This window comes from Lonchura striata, chromosome 5, assembly GCF_050655825.1.
Source record: "Lonchura striata isolate lonStrDom1 chromosome 5, ASM5065582v1, whole genome shotgun sequence".
Classification (NCBI taxonomy): domain Eukaryota; kingdom Metazoa; phylum Chordata; class Aves; order Passeriformes; family Estrildidae; genus Lonchura; species Lonchura striata.
Window position 1 is genome coordinate 12303836 of NC_140707.1, and position 19959 is coordinate 12323794.

At 39.9% G+C, this 19959-nt stretch overlaps 1 protein-coding gene across 2 annotated transcripts in view; it reads right to left on the bottom strand.

Moving 5' to 3' along the window:
* The window catches only part of PARVA (parvin alpha), a 63093-nt gene that overhangs the window by 34253 nt on the left and 8881 nt on the right, over window positions 1-19959 (bottom strand). The window contains exon 1 of one of the 2 annotated variants that reach the window (XM_021527537.3): window positions 1-19959. This exon is cut by the window's right edge and continues 8220 nt beyond it. The exons of the other annotated variant lie outside the window; for it this stretch is intronic. Within the exon in view, the coding sequence (XP_021383212.1) occupies window positions 1-28 (28 nt within the window). The 5' untranslated portion in view covers window positions 29-19959. 2 annotated transcript variants of the gene reach the window in all.

Sequence of the window (19959 nt, forward strand, 5' to 3'; positions counted from 1 at the left end):
CTTTAGGGCAAAATGCTCCACAGCCCATGGTAGGGTCGCTGGGCCACCCTCATAGTGCATCCCAGGGGAATTGCAGCCCTTGAGGTGTTTGAAGCCCCTGGCAGGGCCCTGCACTGCTGCTCTTCAGAGGAGCTGGTTTAGCTTTCCAGCCTGTTTTCCACCAGAATGGTCCAAGCACATCCCAACTCCTGGCTCAGAGCATCGCTTCAGAGCAAGCGACTGACTGCCTATATAATTTAATATGATGCCACATGAGACTCATAGACCATCTGCAAAAGAAACTAAATCTGCTTTTTGCAGCTTGGTGAGTTGTGCTCTGAAGGCTGGGATGCAGTTTTGGTTGTGTGCTTTTGTTATCAGTCATACAACTAAACAAAGTGCTCAAAGGGCAAGTGCAAAACACATGTTTTTAGCAATCCCAGTCTGTTTCTGTTCTGGGTAACTTGTACCTTTTCCTCTTGTAACTGAATAAAGTCACAGGTCCCCTCAAAGCATAGGAAGTCTATGCATAAATACTGCAACATCGGATGGGAAATTTATTTTTCTTTTTTTTTTCTTTGTTGTTGTTTTGGTTTGTTTTTTTGTTTGTTTTTGTTGTTGTGAAAGGAAGTCTGATCAACAGGAGTTACTTGAATCCTGTTGTCTGAATTGAGATGCAGCTATGATATTACCAAATATTACCAAATTCAGATCCTGATCACAGCATTCTTTTCTCTACAAATACTTCCCTACTGAAATAATTAGCAACACTCACATGGAACAAGGACTAAGCCCTGAAACAGGCAAAAGCATATAAAAAGCTAAAAAGCAGAGGAAAGGAGAGGTATGAGCCATCAAAAAAATAATAAACTACTGGTAAGAAATAAACCAGTTTTATGGTCTATCAGCTCTTCCAAAGGGGGACAGTAATGAAAACGTCATCTAAAGCAATTACTTACTTGGGCTAAAAATGAAATTCCTATGAAATTTTCTACAGACTAAAACTTTTCAGAAGCTATAAAATGTCTAAGTGCTTGTTTCAACTCCGAGTAGGAGGAGGGAAGTGACACATCCCTGGCTCATTTCTAAGTCAGGGAAAGTAGTTACCTTTCTAATTTCCAATGGAACTCCATTTAAAATACCTGTGCCAAAAGACAAGTATGGAGAATGGAGTGGTATTTACTGTTTAGGGTTATTCAGCTGTGCTACACAACATTCCTCCCCCAGGTTTCATATCAGATGTGACTCCTTGCAGGAAAAGTCTCAGAGCTCTCTTCAGTGTTCTGACATCACATTCTTTGCCAGTTCTTCTAAGGAGTCACACAGATAACACACTGGTCTGCAGCTTTTGGGTGACTCCTAAAAGCAGCTTTCCCTGCCAACATTTCTATTTCATGCTGCACTCACAAGTAGTAATGGGGGTCCCCATTCTGACTCCTGGAGTCCCCACTGCCTTCCGGCACTGAAAATCTGCATTGCTGGACTGCTGAATAACAGCATTCAATTACAGACTACACTGAGATGGCAGTTCTCTACCAAGCTTTCCTTTTCTTAATTTCTGAATAGAATCGTAAGTGTCCCACATACTTTATTATGGCAATCCTGTTTGGGACACAAGTACAGCTAAAGGAAAACAATGCTTCACTTGAAATATCAAGAAGGATGCTGAAAATTATTATATATTAAGAAAATTCATTAAGTCTGAAGTCACAGCTACCTGCATCATCAATTCAATCTATTTTATAAATGATTATTTACATCTGTTCATAAAGTGGTATTTTTTTGGCACACACAAAAGTAGCTATTTTACAAGAAATAGTAAATTAAATTTGTTTCTTTTACACTGAGTTTTTATACCTATAGAAGCAAACAAAAGATCATGCCTAGGTAATAGGTGAGGTTAGAGCAGAGTAAGAAAGCTGCAAATTACCTAAAGCAGCGCTCTTTTCTCAGACGGTGTAACAGGGCAAGAAATTGAAAACTTCAGCAGGTCTGAAGTGCACAGCCTGGGGACCCCGTAGAGGAATTTCTACTCCTTCTCTCTGCAATTCATTTTCACTTGCCACAAAGATAAACTCAAGCAGGACTTGATTTCTAATTCATGTAATATGACAACAACAACAACACCTTTCAAAAAGCCTGCGCACTTCTCCCTTCCCTTAGCAGAGATCACTGCAGGGAGAAAATCCAGCACATTGCTAACATGCTTGGGGTCTAGAGTTTCCCAAACTCTTCCTAAGGGCTCATTTTCAACCGTGCAATTTTCAGCTTTGTAAAAACAGAAATATAGCTAGGGAGGACTAAAGTCTTATTCAAGCCGTTTTGGCCATCAATACAGGAAACAATTCAAAGGCAACATGACACTGATAGCTTAATTTGTGAAAATGGATAAATACTGGATCTGCCACATAGCACATTAACCCATGTAACAAATAAATACAGAAATAGCACTGCAATACTTGGTTAAAAGGTTTTGGTTCACAGAGGAGGAAATTCAATTAAAGCATGTAATGTCAATTACTGTCATTTGTAATTTTATTTTGCTTCCCTAGAAACAGTACAGATGCAGGATTCTAAAGTTACCTGCATGTTTGATGCAAATAGGATAAAATTATCTAGGTTCTGAGAAAATCCAGATAGTAGTAGGGAAAAAGCCCACAGTTTTACCTAACTTCACTTGTAGATCTTCTTCAGAGTGCTGGCCACATGAGAACTGACAAGCCTTCAATTTAAACACGTAAGCCAACAACCCAGACCTGAAACAGGACTTTTATGTTTCAAAAACGATGTTAAGTCATCAGAAGGGCTGGGAGGAGAGCAACTGCTTAATTCTCAGCTACTGCAAATGGGCACAGCCTTACTAAAGCCAACAGAAGATAGCAGAAGAGAATTTGCCTTACTGTTTATATTGATTGATTCCAATTGGAAAATTACAGGGTCAGGTCCTTAATGCTTCTGTCTCCCTCACTCTGCTCTGTGTAAAAGTGACAGAGACTAAAACCCACGTGGAATACTCCAAGCATCCCACCAGCACAGAAACAAACATTGCCAAATCTCATCAGTCCCTTTTCCCTCCTGCCACGGGAAATGCGCTGCAGCACCAGCACCCAGGTCTGCTTTCACTTCAACAGCTTTGCAGCAGCAGAGCTCAGTGCTGCACAGAAGCATCCTACCCACAGCATATTCTGCTGAAGTCAGGAAATAATTAAAAAAAAAAAAAATTAAAGTTACTGTTGGTGAAATAAATGCCAAACATCTTTCTACCTTGCAAACTACAATATGAGGTACACCAGAACTAGCAGAAAATCTGATGTAAAGACCTTCAAGCCATTTTCCTTTAGGCATCACCACTTCTAAATATGGAAGCATCTTGCCTTTGAAAACCCATACTTTCCTCAACAGTGTAATGCTACAGTAAAAGGATGACTAGAATTATAGGAAAGAGCTAACAAAAGAAATACTAAATCAATCAGATGCTTTCTTATGCCTCTAAATGATACACATAAATCGTGTCTATCAGGTTCCCCCAGGCTATTTCAGGAGCAAGCAGAACACAAAATGATGCAGATTCATTACAAAAAGTCTAAATCTAATCTACCTGAATTTAAAATGCCAGGAATAATGTAAATGGAAGAAAAGATGACAGACCTTGCATGTTATACATAAGCAGAAACGAGAGTCATATAAACTGGGAGTCACACAAAGTGCTCATTTACCAAGAAATTACAGGTGAAATCCCTGGCAGTACCAACATTTATTGGTGTAACTGCAGTGAGGAAAGAAGTGTCCCCAAACTGCCTTTGTGCCTTCCTTGCCCTCCAGAGGACGACATGAGCCTGGCATGTGAAGCTTCAGGGGTGGCACTGAGGGTATGGGTGACATTTAACCTCCCCTCTCCACTCACCAGGGCTAAAATCCAAAGGTGAAGAATTCCAGCACAGGCTGTGTGATGCAAAGGGAGAAGGTAGATACCAGAGTTATATTTTTAGAAATAAATTAAAAATTGTGTCCTTCCCAAATAATACGTGAATGCTGACAAAAGTCATTTAAAAGGGTCAATCCCAGCTAGATCTAGGCTGCAAATGCAAGAAAATTAGACTCTTGAAAAATAAAATACTACTGATGTGACACAGTTCACCTATAATATAACTGACATGGCAAAAAATACATTGACAAGAACCTGAGGAACTCCAGCTCTTACTCGTACTTGCAATGCACCTTGCAAGGTCCAAACGTTACTCAACACAGGCAGGCCCATTGCCTTTTTCCCTTAACTCACAGGAGAAAGAAAAGGATGTTATACCTACAAATACACACACTTTTTTATGCCTCATATCATAAACAACATCTTTACTACAATACATGCACATGAAATTGGATAATTTGGAACACTCAATAATACAGCCTCTCTCTCTTAACAGGCCAGGCTCATTCCCTGCCGTTCAGTTAAGACACATTCAGGTCTAAAACCTTCACCTGGTGCCAGACTTCTTGACTGCCCATGTGCTGACATTTTAAACTGAATGCAGGAATAACTCTCCTCTCATTTTCTTAGCTATGCTGGATCAAAATCTAAATATCAGCAACGCTACTGAAAATACAAAACCAACCTCAGAGTCAACAGAATCTCAGCAGCATAAATGCAGTAAGCAGATCAGACCTAAATCATAACTCCTGCTGATTTCTCTTGTGACACAAAAGAAATAGGCAACACAATTGATGATCCAACAGTTTATTCAGTTCTATGACATTATTTCTCAAGTGGAAAAAGTACTGACTTTCAGGGATGCACTAAGCGGGCTCAAAGTTTGTGCCAGAGCAAGAGGAAAAAACCCTCGATTTATAGACCTGCACATTAACAAGTGCCTCTTTCTTGTTACTCTCTCTCTGCCTTCCATTTAGAGTTCATGTTACTGGAGTTGGATTTCCTCTAGGCCTGGGCGCTAATGTTCAGTGCCTGCATTACAACCCCAGTTCCACTGGAGATTCCATTTCCAGAGTCCTGCCAAGCTGGCAATACGGTTCCTGAGAGACTCCTTTGCCTGACATGCAGTAAGCTATTTATTGACACACCACTGTTCCCATTCAGTTCTGCACCTAAGCACTGAACTGGATAGCAGTTCCATATGTTGGATCCGTTACACTTAGCTGGAAAATTATATTACTTTGGGTAAATAAAAAGCTAAGAGCAGCAGGGAAAATATCATAAAAATGCAGCCGAATTTGTTTCATCCTGCCTCCATCAGCAAATTTGGTCTATGACCTCTGCGTATGAGTCATGCAAGTGCTTTAAAACTTGCAGTGATTTATATTTTCAGGATAGGAAGTTCAAGGCTTATATTTCTACTCCCCTACCATACATTATTATTCGTTATACACGATTTCTTGATAATTATCTATCTAAAATATACAGGCATCTTTTTTTCCTACTTCGTGGTGCACATTAACCAAAACCATTCATCTCAATAACCAGTCTCTGGGTTCTTGGCAGAGTAGAGCTGAATGTGTAGGTTATTCCTGGAACCATACTAGGCTGATGTTCTCATCATAGTTTTAGTCATGGAAACAGGCTTCCACCAAGACAGGCATTGTTTGTTAAAAAGGAAATTCCCAGCTTATCTGTGAGAAACGAGGAGTAATAGGGTACACCAGTTAAAAATGTAATATTTGCATAGGGCTGTTCATTGGAAGGCTTTAGTCTAATCTACAAATTCTTTGCAGCTCTGTCTCTTCAGCACTTGCCTCTGTAGGATATTTCAAGACAGCAAATGCAAAGTGTCTCACTCATCAGAGTCTGGGGAGTTTGTGTGAAACCAGTGTTTATCCTCTTTGCTCTCTTGGGCTGGTCCTGCCCAGACAATGAAAACCTTTTCATCTCATCTCTCTAGAGTACTAACAGAGATCAATAATTCTGCTTTATCAAATGGAAAATCTCTGGGGTCTTGTGAATCATGTGCTGGCAGCTTTATTTAGATGGAAATCTGTGTTCATCCCTGGGAAGCCTTGTTTTATAAAACGATTTTCTGTAACATTTGGACTTCAGTTATCTTTCAAATAATTTCTAGGCTGAATGAGTTAAAACACAGGTGAAGTTTCCCTGCTGAATGATCAGCTCAAGCACAAAACCTGACCTGACAGATCTGGATCAGTTTTAGAAGTCGGCTGCAAAATGTTACATCAGTGAGCAAGTTAATCCTAACGCAGGACCTGAAAGCTTCTGTTTTTCTTCAAATGTTTCCATTTTCATTAGTACTTCAGGGCATGTCAGGCGAATCCTGTCCTTTGTTACTTGTGCAGCCCGCTTGCAATTAAGCTAACAAGTCTGCTGTAGTACAGGATGGTGTCCAAACCCTTTTCATAGCTGTGGTAGCTCAGGAAGAAGAAAGCAAACCCTTAATTTGTCACTGAGGTAAGCATTTATCGACTGTGGGCACAAAGGAAGGTCAACACATCTCTGCTGTTTCAGAACTACAATGGCACTTTAAGCCTCCTGATACCACTTTGATGCAGACAATGGCCATTATCACTATTTCATGAATATGAGAACAGACACAAAGGAAAAAAAAATATAATTTGCATGCAGCCTCAGAGAAGAAAAGGATTAGTGCTCAGAGGCTGCTGGCTCCCAGACACAGGCTCAGACCCCTTCAGCTCAGTTCCCCACATCCATCACTCTCACCCACTGTCCTGATTCACGCTGGTCACCTCCTCTGCGCTGCTCTCACCTTGTCCATCTCCCCTTCCAAGGTTTGTTATCCCCTTTCCAACCTCCCATTCTGCTGCTGCCCCTGCTCCCCACGGCTTCCCCCTTCTGCACCTACAGCTGCAGGCATGGAGCCAGAGCTGTCACGTCCAAGTGATCTTGTTCTCCAGATCCCATCAGGAGCAGCATCAGATAGGTCAATGATGAAAAGCAGTGTCCCATGTTGTCAATCTAATTTATCAAATTTTGAATGCAGGTATTAAAAATATGAAAATTTACTGTCTCTCATCCCACTTAGCGGCACCTTAGACTGATCATTTGAACTTTGCCTTAGAAATCTGTTCCCAGAGTTAACTGCTCATTTTACATTACATCCTAGAATGAGTATTTTTCACCATCATCTCCAGCCCTCTCTGCTCCCTGTAAAACATTTCTTCCTGTCAATTTCTGAAAAGTCTTTAAACAATATTAGGAAGAGAATCTGGTAGTCTGTGCTTCTAGAAACCAGTGTAGGCAGAACCAAATTTACGCTGGTCACCTCCTCTGCGCTGCTCTCGCCTTGTCCATCTCCCCTTCCAAGGTTTGTTATCCTAAGCACTGCATAGGCAAAAAAAAAAAAAAAAAAAATTTCCTGGCTCAATCAAAGCTTAGTTCAAGAAAGGGAAGATGCCTTTAATAGTCAGAGGAATCTAACACCTTGTGAAAGAGGCAGCCAAGCTGTGCTGAAGAGCAAAGAAGAGACTGTCAGTGGCTGGCCCCTCGCACAGCAGACCTGTGGGTTTATGGGTTTATAGGATTACAGCTCTCTCTGCACCAGCAGGGCAGGGAGAGGCCAGGCCAGAGCTGTGCCCCACCACAGCAGCACCTGCATGCAAATGCAGCAGCATCAGCCCAGGGGCTCCAAAGGGAGCCACTTGCCATAAGTAAATGCACCCTGACAGCAGCTCCTAATAAGAGGAAGGAAATGAGGGAGAGAAAGAAAAGTGATAGGAGACAAAAGGACTTTATAAAACAGGACTTTATTGTTTTCATTTGCAGCATTTTCCCTTTGTTCTGTCGAGCCTTCCAATTCCAGATATTGCACAAAAAAGATACCTGTCTAAAAAAGTTTATTTCAATCTCAAACTGACTTGTAAGATGCTTCACTAATTCAACAGCCCATTATCAGGAGTAACAATGAGCTACCTCTAATTAATTTGGTGCAGCCTTTGCTTCTGATACCAATCAAATCAATATTAATGGGGAGTTTGTGCTCTCTCATTACAGCACAAAAAGGGTACCAATCTTCTCATGAAGATTTTTGGACCATAAACTGTGTTTGAGGTCAGTGTAGCTGGCTTCTTCCCACACCCTTTTTTTCAACCAGGATGGAAAAAAATATATAATGATGTGCTATTTAGTACCTGGATAAAAATCTACACTCGGGCTGCCTACACCAAAAGACTGAAACCAGTTCAATATGAAGAAATCTCAGTCTAAGAAAATAAAGATTTTAGTAGCTCGCACAGCTCAAATTAAACACTTAAATAGGTAACACTAGATATTTCTCATGCTGCCTCACATTTCTCTATTTATTTTTATCTGCAGGATCAGGCGTGTTAGAGAGGGAGGCCTGGTAAGAATTGCCTCAGCCATCATTCTTGGTTACTTACATCTGTGGTCAATTTTCCACACTTTCTTCCATAAAAGGTAAACGAGGCACTGTACTTGCAACAGGATAATCTAAACAATATGAACAATGTTACTGTTGAAGACCATCTGGCTCATCAAGCACAGCTCCAGACTTTTAACTCCTTGAATAAAGTGTGGAACCCCGCAGTGGCTTTTTTTCTATCCAAAATTCATTTTTAAAATGGTAAATGTTGAGGTCCTGGAGGCACCAGGGATTCAGACAGGGAGAAAATTCAGTTTCTGGTTTACATCCTTTTTGTATCTTATGTATGTTGCAATCCAGACTACATACAAACACTCAGACATCAAATTTTTCTATAAAAAAAGCCCTCCACGGGCTTCTGGAACTGGTATGTGTGGGGTTGGCGTTTCAGAGGGGAGACAAGAGGGTTAAGTATTTCATAATTCACTTCAACTTAATGGCCTGATTCTGCCACTTCTTTAAAGGTAATAAAAGTCAAAGAAGGGTCACCGGGAATTAGAGGAAAACAGCAGGGAGGGATAAGGGCGAATTCGACCAAAGAGGACTTTTTGCTAATTGTACACACAATTCCTTATCTCTAGATAAAAACCAAGTGGCTGCTCTCTGGGAGAAGAATGTGAAAGCAGCGTAGGAACAAAATAACCTGGAAGAGGGCGAGCCAGCAGGGAGAACACAGCGATCCCCAAAGTCCAAAGAGCAGAGGAAGCACTGGAGCTAGTCCTCCGGAGGCCAGCCCATGGCTCTGTGCCTCAGTTTCCCCAGCCAGCCACTCCCAGGGGAGCAGTGCCAGGGCTCACCTCGGCTCTGGAATACAGAACGGCTTACAGCACAGCAGACACACAGGAGTTAAATATTCTTACACTTCCAAAAGGCCACGGGCTCCAAGACATGCTTGTTTTTAAACTGAGCAACAGAAAGAATTAGATTTTGTCGTGGGTCTCTGTTGGGTTTTTGCTCAGCTCCCTGATTTCTCAATTCTGTGATTTCCCCATGCACGGAGCGGGTTAAAAAAGCCCCTAAGCGTTGGCTGTAACAGGGCAGGGCTTTGGTCCTCAGGAGGGTTGTTATCCTCCAAAAAAGTTTTAATGGCATTATAAAAACCAAACCAAAACAAAACAATAAAAACATCCAAGACAAAACCAAAAACCCACAGCCAACTGGTTGTTGAAATACTTCAATGCCTTTTATTTAATTTCTAAACATATTTTTGGAAAGGAAAGCACAGAAAATGAATTAGACCATAGCTGGATTTTTTCTGTAAACACAAAAAATAATTTTCATATTCCGTGGTTGCTTGCTTTAAATTCTGCATCTTGCTTTAACTAGAAACATCAGCCTATCTGGTTTCTAGGTAGAGCACACTCGGGGCTGAACCTTTCCCTACAGTAAGTTCTTCCAGCCACTCCCAAAAACATGTGCCCACAACCCTTTTTCAAAGTCTACTCTAATTTAGATCTAATTTTCATTGAAGCTAATATAGCATAAGCCCACTGCAATATGTACTGACATACATATGCTGAATTCTTGGCTTACTAAATTATTTTAAGATGCAAGAAGGACTTTTAAAAATTATTTTTAAAGAACTTGTATTTAATATATGCTCATGACTCATCAATTGAAAAGAAAAAGCAATGTTACAGTAAGCAAGATCAGGCAGTTTTATGATTAATGGGGTCAAAAAGTTAGAATTCATGTTCAAAACTTTGGTTACTCACACTGAAACAATTAACTCTATCTGTCGAGCATCAGGCCCCAAAAAACAATGCAAAATTTCATAAAGAAGCAAAACTATGTTACCAAACACTTCTTTTGGTGTGTGCTTCTTCCCTTCAAAAACAGAGCAACAGATTTCACCCGTTTATCAAGAAATTCTTTGGGTGTAACTCATCCAAAACAAATCTGGTTTTGAAGCATGAGATGTTAGAGTTAGATGTTAGACTTGCCCTAATGGCTGTTTTTTTACTGAAAAAGCATCCTGGTTTCTGCTGCCCCAACTGAAAGTCCCTTTCCTCCTACTTGAGCTAATATTAGGATTTGAAAAATGAAAACAGAAGTCCTTTAGTTAACAAGGAATCTGCTGCTGAAACCTCCCATGCATTCATGACAACACCGGTTAAAAAAGCTCCTGCCACTCGTATCGTAGCTCCTTTAAATTTCTTTTGCTGCTAACTCGACTGAGTGCTCATGATAGTGAGCATCAAATGCACTGTAAGCAGCTCCTGGATTTTAATTAAGAGCATTCCACAGGAATAATGCTAACACGTGCTGAGTGATAAACATATAAGCACTAATACTGTTCTGTAAAGCCTTAAATTACACGCTCCACTGCGCTGGATTTCAATCCTAGAAGACACTGGCACCAATTGCTGGGATTACAACTTTCAATTAAACCTAGAACTAAATTACTGGATTTCAAACCATTTCTTTAATCCACACCTGTCTGCTAAGCCTTTTACCACATTCACACTTAATAACCCTTAACATTTTTCATCGAAAAAGCTCAAAGGTTCTTCCAAATTAAATCCCTGTCACTGCTCCACTTCACACATCTAGAAACTGAAGCACACAATAATGAAATATCCCAAACCAATGCAGGAACCTGTGCCATGGCCACTGCTTTTGAAAGAGGCACCTTGCTCCAAACTTGTTGATCAATCTCACTCCCACATGATCATCATCTTTTCTGCAAGTATTCACGTGGCCTTATGGTAAATTATGCCAGGAAAGAGCTTCAGATTAAAACTGAGGGGTAAAAGGAATTATATGCATGTAAAAGAACACAGATAACTCTGTAGTCATTATTTATGAGGCACCTCTAGGTGGGCACCTTTCTAGACTTGGCAACAGAATGCTATATTGACTCAGCACAATGAAAGTCTACAGTTGCCTTTGAAAACCTCAGTCATGTTCCCATCTAATTGAAAAGAGATAAAAGAAGAAAACAAAACCAAATTTTTTTTTTCCTCCTGATTCAGGAGACTGTTCTCTATTTGAAAAAGTAGTTAATTGCTTTTCAAAATAATGCTAAGGTTACTCAGACTAAATCTCATCAAGAAGCATTTAGCCAACATATGAATTTCATGTAACAAAATACTCAGATTTTCTTAAAACCTCATGCCTGTACTCTTGTCCACACCACGGCTGAAGAGCTGCATGGATGCTGAGCATGGTGAAAAACTATGACACTGGGAGAACTTTGCACCTGCATTTCCACACCTGGAGTGTTGTACCCAGCTCTGGGCCACAAAGGTGCTTAGTGATCTGGAGCATCTCTCATGAGGGTAAGACCCAAAGTCCCAAAGCTCTGGTGCACTCAGAGATTCTCCAAATCAGAAATGTTGAGAATAATTTAAGAACTAGAGAACAGAAGCACAGAACAGGACAAAGAATCTGCTCAGCCATGCATACCCTCTATTACTCTCTATATGCACAGACATCAAATAACTAATTCAAATTAAAGAAATCTAAGCCACATGCATATGCACAAACACCTCATTCCTTTCCTTAACTCCTACTAGATTCATTTAGTAGCCTGGTAAAAAGTAGTCTGTTGAACAAATATGCTCTGGGCATAAGATCTGTCACAAGTCAAAATTATTGAGAATGATTCTGTCTTTCACCTAATGTTCGATATATTTCTTTAGGTATACTGAAATCCTTTGTACACACCAGGAAGGAAATGGCCTGAATATTTTGAGGAGTGTGAAGCTAACATGTATCTATACTTCTGAGGAAAAAAAATGAGCCTCTCCTTTTTTGGTTGTCATTACGAAGTAGGTAGTTGTTTCCTGCAGACGAAATCCCTGAAACTGCACATTCTAGTCTGTACTCTGTAGTAACTGCTTTGAAACAAAAATGAAAATTCTTGGGTTGCAGCTTCTTGTGCAAAGGTTTCTGTGTCAGTAACAACAATGTAGGTAGCACTTTTAAAGCCTGATGAACTAGAAGACAAGGAGGACTCTGGTAAACACAAAATCCCTTACAGTGCCTGGGTAAAACAACTGAAGAAAGCTGCTGCAGCTGCTTGTACTGTCTCTAGGTTTTGGCATTCATTATTTAAGTTCAGTGGAAACTGTTCAGCCTTGAAGTAGACTGACTCATGCACTTTAACTTCCAATTTCCTGCAAACAATCCATTAGTTTTTGGCAAGTTTCATACTGCACAGTACTTCCCTGAAAAGGGCAGCTCCAAAACTCTTCTGATTTCAGCAGCATTTTTTTCAGTTTAATGAAAGTAGAATTTGAACTTGTGCCCTTACAATACTGAGTGTGATCCCCACCTGAACACAGGTTAAGTCTGACACACTTATCAGAGGTAGATGAATGACTTTGCTCAGAAAGGTTCTCTTCAAATGTACTTGTTGGGACCAATCCTACAGGGCTGTACTATATGGGTAATTCTCAGAGTTTAGATATGTACTGTTAAGTTTTACCTGACAAGGAAAGCAAAAGAAATATTTTAAAACTACCCACACCTCTCCCAGAAGTGCACTACCTACTCTTACACTTCTCCGCTTTTCTAACAGCTGAAATGAGCTACTTGATAAGTAAATGCTAATTCTGTCATTTGCAGCAACAATGGTTTTAGAATTTACCATTCCTTTTGTCCCCAAGTAATATCTGAAATATGTCAGTAACTCAGAATGGAAAATAACTGGTATCTCCATCACCATCAGTTGGTAACTGTATATAGATGTGGTCTAGTAAGCAGGGACTAGTAAAATAATTCTTCCATCCCTAGGATGCAAATTTAAAAATGAGAAGAGAGATGAAAGCATCAACATAAATACGTGTGCATACAGCTTTCAAAGTACTCAGTGGGACTCCAAATCTCCAGTTTAGCTGACACAGTAGAAGAGCTTTCCACATTAATTTTTTTTTTTTTGTTCTGTGCACCTTGCAGAGTGTGGTGCTGGAATCTTACATTTATCCACATCCTAAAAAAGCTACAGTAAACAACACAAATTTTCTCACCTCAGCATATCAAATCTCCATCTACACAAGGCAATCATAAATAGGTTGCACAGTTCCATAGTTTTAATGTTAATTCAGATCCTTAGCCTTCTCTCTTGGGACTGTCAGCAAGCATAATTTAATAACTGAGATGTGAAAATTCTCCACTCTTTTTAAGAACTGACCCCATCTCATCCAAGGGATTTCACTTCAGTGATACAACCATCAAATGGGCAGTGGCCATTGTGGGAAAATCCATATGCAACAATCCAGGCAAGGTGGTCTAGTAGCAAAAAAGTTTACCAAATGTAGAAGCAAGCTCTAGAATGTTTTGAAAGGTTTGTTTTTATGTATTTAAAAATACATTGTGACTACTAGTGGATTGTACATATTGTGGGAACTTAATTGGCTGTGGCTGTGGAACTTAAGCACCTAGATCTGCTATGCTATTTGGGTGTTCAAAAGACACCTACCAGCTCTACAGGTACCTTCATTCCAGCTGGGAAAATCCAACAGGTATTTAATTCCCTACTGCTGTACATGAACACAGGCATAAACCTGACTCAAACAGCAGGTGCTATTTCCCAGCTTCCCTTCCCAAGCTAGACTGTGCACAGATATTTTCCACTGTAAATAAGATACACAAAGATGGCAGACTAAAGTTGCATTAATTATTACTTACTGCTGAGGGTACACTGTTTTCTGCAGAATTATGTGATGTTTCATAGGAACTTTAAGTTTTTATTATTTCTTGGTATGTTCCCTTCCCCTTCCCTTCCTCCCTTTCTGTTTTTTTTTTTTTTTAAATAGATTCTCATTTCCCCACTTTTAAAAATGTGCAATTTCTTGCAGCTTTCCTTAAGGCTGTCTGATAGACCCATTCCCTCTTTGCACTACATTTCCAAGGCTTAGAAGAGAATGGGCCTGATTTAGTCCTCAAGCTCTACCTACTCTGACACGATTCCTGTATGTACCTCTTCGAGCCATGAATGGTTTCTTAACTTGCATCCTTGACTTGTCTCCTTGGATGCTCATTGTTAGGTGGGGAATTAAGTGGTTTGTCAGACTGATCCCAAGTGCTTAGCATCTGAACAGTGAAGTTTTACTCCACTGAGTAAGAAAACATTTCCCAGAACATAATCTCTCCAGCCATGATAACTGCCTACACACAACTCTACTTCCCTGACAAAAGAATAAAACTTACAGGCGTTCTTATCTCCCTGGGATTTATTACTGGAACTGGAGACTGATGGTTTGAACTAGGGAAGCAAATGAAGCAGAGCTGGTAGGCCAGTCATCCAGGGGTTAAGCTAATTTGTTAGTGCCCTTGCTGTTTCTTGCTGTCAGCCACAGTGCATCCACTCTTTAAATTCTGAAAAGAACACCGACCTTTAATCTGTGGTATTAGTTCCTTTGACAAAATGGAAGATTATGTCTTTCTCCCACAAGCCTTCATGCGAAGCTTAGCCAGCTTCCATCTGGTCTGGCTAATTAAATGTAAGTTAACATTAAGTTATGAGCCAGCTCCAGCCCACAGTCCTATTCTGCAACGGCAGATTTATTAATTGCCTGAACTATTTGAGTATTTAATACCAGTTTTTGATTACTTCTGTTTTCTTTGCTCTCTCATGAAAACAGGGAAATGTTTTTGAAGACATGTTTGCATCATTTCAGTTCAGAAACACAAAACACCAAGATGTGCTAGTAAGATTCCGAGCAGCCATAAAACACTGTCAGGTTTTTTTCTTCCGTAGTTGAAGTGTTAATAAAGTCCCATCACAACAGTGTGAAGGATCTGCCTATGATGCACAAGATGTGGAATGGCTGGAGCTGTACACTTTGAGCTGGCCCTGACCCACAATCTGGCCCTACATGTACTAAAACTGCAGCCAGTTGTTGTATTCCTTATTCAGTCAAAACTTTCTTTGGCCCTAATAGGCACTCTGTCTGAATGAAGAACAAAGGGATTACATCTAATATGGGGCGCTAATAATTAGAATCATGCCCACAGCTAACTTTTGATAAAATTAATTTGTAAAAATGAAAATAGAAAGAATTTACAAAGTCAAAAGGGTGCTTTGCACTGTTTTAACATTAACTCTATGTAGGTCTGGTACCTAATCTATTTCACTGTATTTAACATTAGATGTTAGAAAAGAAAACTATATACTTCAAGACTTTTAAAATAAATAATACAGCGAAGTTAGATTTATAAAATTTTTTTAACACCTGACATTACTTTGAGAAAGACTGTTATTAAGTTTAACATCTTAAACCTCTTAAAACCAAGACTTCCTTCTTTGGGATAGAGTCAAAAAATCATATTCAGAAATGTTATTTCTTCATATATCTATTAAATAGAATTCCTGCTGCTACTGTATGTAAAGCATATTTAAGAATTCAAACCAGAGGAAATGCCTACCTAGTTCACATATAAAAACCAACAAACCAACAAAAGAAACCAAACCACTTAAAAGTTCAGTTTCACATAAAAATCTAAACTGTATCAGAACACACATCAGAAACTCTAAAAACCAACAAAAACTGTGAATGGCACAAAGCAGCCTAATGGAGCAAGACTAAACACAGAAATGAGGAGACCACTGCTTCCTCCCACTTCTTTGCCTGCAGAAGAGCACAAGTAAATCAATTCACCTTTTCTACCTCAGTTGCCCAAGCAGATGGTGCAGGGAGAACAAACATTTTTCCTTTTCTGATCTCACCTTAAAATTCACAGGTGTTTCAGTCAGACAAAGATATTCTGTGTAAGGGCAGACTGTTAGCAGCTAATATTATGTCAGAAAAAGCAATGGACATACAATTTGCTTCTAAGAGACTCTGAAAACAAAAATGTTATTTTACAGAGTGCAAGACCAACAACAGACACAATGCATTTCTGATTGTTTATAATATGGGGTTTTCTTATCAGCTTATCCTGCTCTCTCATGTATCCATTAAATTATAATGACCTGTTTTGCAAAAAAACCCAAACAACCCAAACCAAAAACTCCAAACCCCTTCTCATTAATCTTTCATTCTCTGTCCTATTGTCTGCCTTGCTTACTTTATATTTGTGTTCTCACTGTTGAAACGTGGATTAAAAATCAAACCCTACAATTCTAATAAAAGATTTGTAGGGAATGGGTATGTTTATTTACAGTGCTGTAGACACATGTTGGGACTCATTGCCCTTTAATGGATATGTGTATCTTTGAGAACTCTTGATCTTTTTTTATTACCCTTACTAATTTCTCTATGTATAGAATCCTACAATAGGTTAATGCATATTTATTTTGCTGATTCACATTATACTTACAGCTAGTTACACTTGTACTCAGTTTTTGTTAGAAAGTACAGGAAGAACTCTTGGGTCACTGCCTTGTTTGTTTTAAGGTCTAAGGAGTTTTTCTTATCTCTTTTAGTGTGGAAATTTGCATTCTTCTTCTTTAGCTGGGGTAGTTTTGCTAGGGCTGCAGTCACTAGACTAAACAGCATATTTAGTAAGCTCAAAGTGGCACATTTCACTTAAATCTAAATGGATTTCTACCTTGTTAAATTTTTACTCCATCTCATTGTGTACACCAACCCTGTTTATTTCCACAGCTTACCCTGGGAATGCTGTTCTGCACAGAATTGTTACCTTTTACTCAGGCAAAAGGAGAATGTCTGATAAAATCCACTGAGGGAACTCCTTTCAAAAACGAAATACAAGACCCCAAATGCAATCTGAATGTACTGGTCTGACTCTAAGGCTGGACATGGCTTTCTGCTAAAGGCCATAAGGATTCAGTTCATTTTCAGAATAGCGGGTGTGCACGCAGAATCTGCTGAGCTCCATTCTGACCCAGCCGATTCCTCTGGACTCATTCCTGGCACTCGGGCTGCTCACACCAGCTTTCAGCTGGAGCCACCTTGTGCCCTACACAGCACCTGCACCCTCCGGTCTGCTGGGGAAAAGCTGCATGCTGGCATCTTCTGCATCAGACAGCTCCTAAAAAACATTTATTCGGATTCTTCACAAACCATTTCATTTGGGAGGAACCATATCAAATCCGTTAAAGATGATTTATTTGTGGGTAACTATTTCAAGTCAGTTAAAAATAACAAGATAATAAAGCTGCAAATCAACTGGATGCTGATTATATTTTTTTCCAATTCAACCCACCACTGCAGTAAGTTATGCAAGACACTAAGTCACTTGGAACACTTGTGGTATAATCAGGAATACCACCACTATTTTCTAGTTTATTACATGTCCTCATGTATGATTGAGAATTTTAACAAAGCTGTGACAAGAATGCAAGACTACGAGCTGCTCTGCTGCGAGTTTTACTTTGCAGTCAAACAGCAGAGTCTCTTCCCCTGCAGTGATGAATTTGAGTGCACAGCATCAGAATGTTTAGAAGTGCTGCAATTCAGATTTGGCCTCTAGCCATAAAATTCTAATGCAGCTTTCAAACACGCCTAAAGTCAGAGTTGAGTTTTTTTGGTCTCATTACAACATAGGGATCACATGAATCAAATAGGTCTGGACAAACTTCCAGAGGCTACTGGGGCAAATTCTGACCTGGGGCCAAATCTACCATATTCCTGTTCTTTTATTCTGACAGGATCAATATCAAATGTGTTGAGGATATGAGGGTACTGAGCCAATAGATACCTCCTTTCCTTCTCAAAGCAAGAGTGATGTTCTTTATTCCAAGTGGGTAAGACAGATGTGATCGCACCTTCTAATAAAATTAATACTTATCATTTAAACACATGAGACCTGACATTTCTTCTTAAACCTGAAAGCATCGGCCACAAAAACCCCCAAATAAACCACAAAATCCAAACCCCTGAACTACACAGTTACAACAAAAACTGTTCTGACCTTTTACCATTCTTCTTCTTCATGCACTCTGACGACAAGTTAGGCATATCATCTTTTGAATTCAGCTCTGCAATACATTATACTGCATTTACTCTGAGCACTCTGACATTATCATTATCTTCTTTTGTGCCCAACAGCAACTGCAGCTCCTGTAATGCCATTATTGTAATTAAGAACAATCTGAACCATTGACAGCATTGCCTCGTTTGCTCTAGAATCCCCTGTGCATTAGTGTTCTTCTAAACCAATATTTCACTATTAATAGTTTGCTACTTTAGAACTGCCTACGGTTAAAAAAAAAAAAAAAATTAGGCCTCATCCTAACTCAGTGGCCGAAGAAAAAGCCTGCTAAGAAAAAAAAAAAATAAATGAAAGGCTCTGCACTGGCAAACTGTTACCCTTTTCTTTACATGTGTTGAAAATGGATTCACACCCTGCCAACCTATTCAGGCCGTTACCCAGGTGAGGAAGCTTATTTTGGCTTGCTTCAAAAGGACCACCTGTACAGACACAAAAGAAAACATATCTTCTCCCACTAAATGTACCCAAAGTCTAAACTCTAAATGTACTCTGTCTAAGGTCTCCCTTTCATTAATCCAGCTCACACAGTTGGATAAGTAGGGCACGACAATTTAGGCATTCTTGTCTGGGAAATTCTGACCTTAGCTCCCAGCCCTGCAGCACACGTGCTCTGCAGGCTGCCTGCACCCTGTCCATGTGTTTGCTGAGGTGATACCTGCCTGTCCCTGGGCCAGGAAGGTGCTCAGCCACAGCCCTGTAATCATCTAACACCCAGCCTTCCACTACTGCAATTCCAGGGAAACCATGAAGCATGGGCTAAAAAGCAGGTGCAATGGCAAGAGAGCACTGCCACATTAACATGCACTTCTTAGCACCCAGAAAGCCCAGAAATGTCATCAGAAGCATCTTCAATTTTCCCTCTGCAGTAAATTAGAAGCTGGAATGCTAAATTCTACCAGAAAAGAACCCAGCAATCATTACCTGCATGCTGTCTGAAAGGGACCATTGCTGGTAATGTGGAGTTTTAGGTATTTTTAGTAGATGTGAATGTGGGAAAGCACTGGATGAAAATGATTAAAGAAACATGGCTTGTGGAAAAGAGCTGGTAACTCCCAAGGAGATTAGATAGATGTGGTGGCACACTTTTTCTTCTTGTGAACACATATTCCACTAAAAAATTATCAATCTTATGTCAAATGAATATTCAGGAAATTATAATGTTTAGGTTACATCTGGATTTTTTTATTCTTTCTAAGCTTTTGCAGTGTGAGATTGTATTTTTATGTCTGGGAAATCACTACTGGGCTGGAGCTGCTTCTCTCCCCACCACACCCTTCAGTCTCTGTCCAGAGCTTCTGATGGAGAACAGTGCTCACTGACAATTGTTGCACCCCTCTCCTCCTCAAGTCCCTTTTCCCAAGCGGGATTTCATAGGTTTCACTATGAATAAAGGCTAATATCACCCACCACTGGGTCAGTGCCACAGACTGCTCTACCACTCCCCTGGAAGGGCAAAGAACAGGAGTAGCTCTATGCTCTCTAATTTTGTATTAAATCCACATATATGATCAGAACATTTCATAGCACTACATGTAATTACTTCCCATGGACTACTACAAAACTGAAAGGAAACCAGAGCATTTGGGAGACTGTAGAGCCTTGTTATTTCATCCTGCAATTCTTTGATATTTTGAGCAAGATCACTGCTTGATGAACAGTGGCACAGTCTAGAGCCAGGTGCAGGATTTGGGTGAACAGATGGTGGCTAATCTTCCTA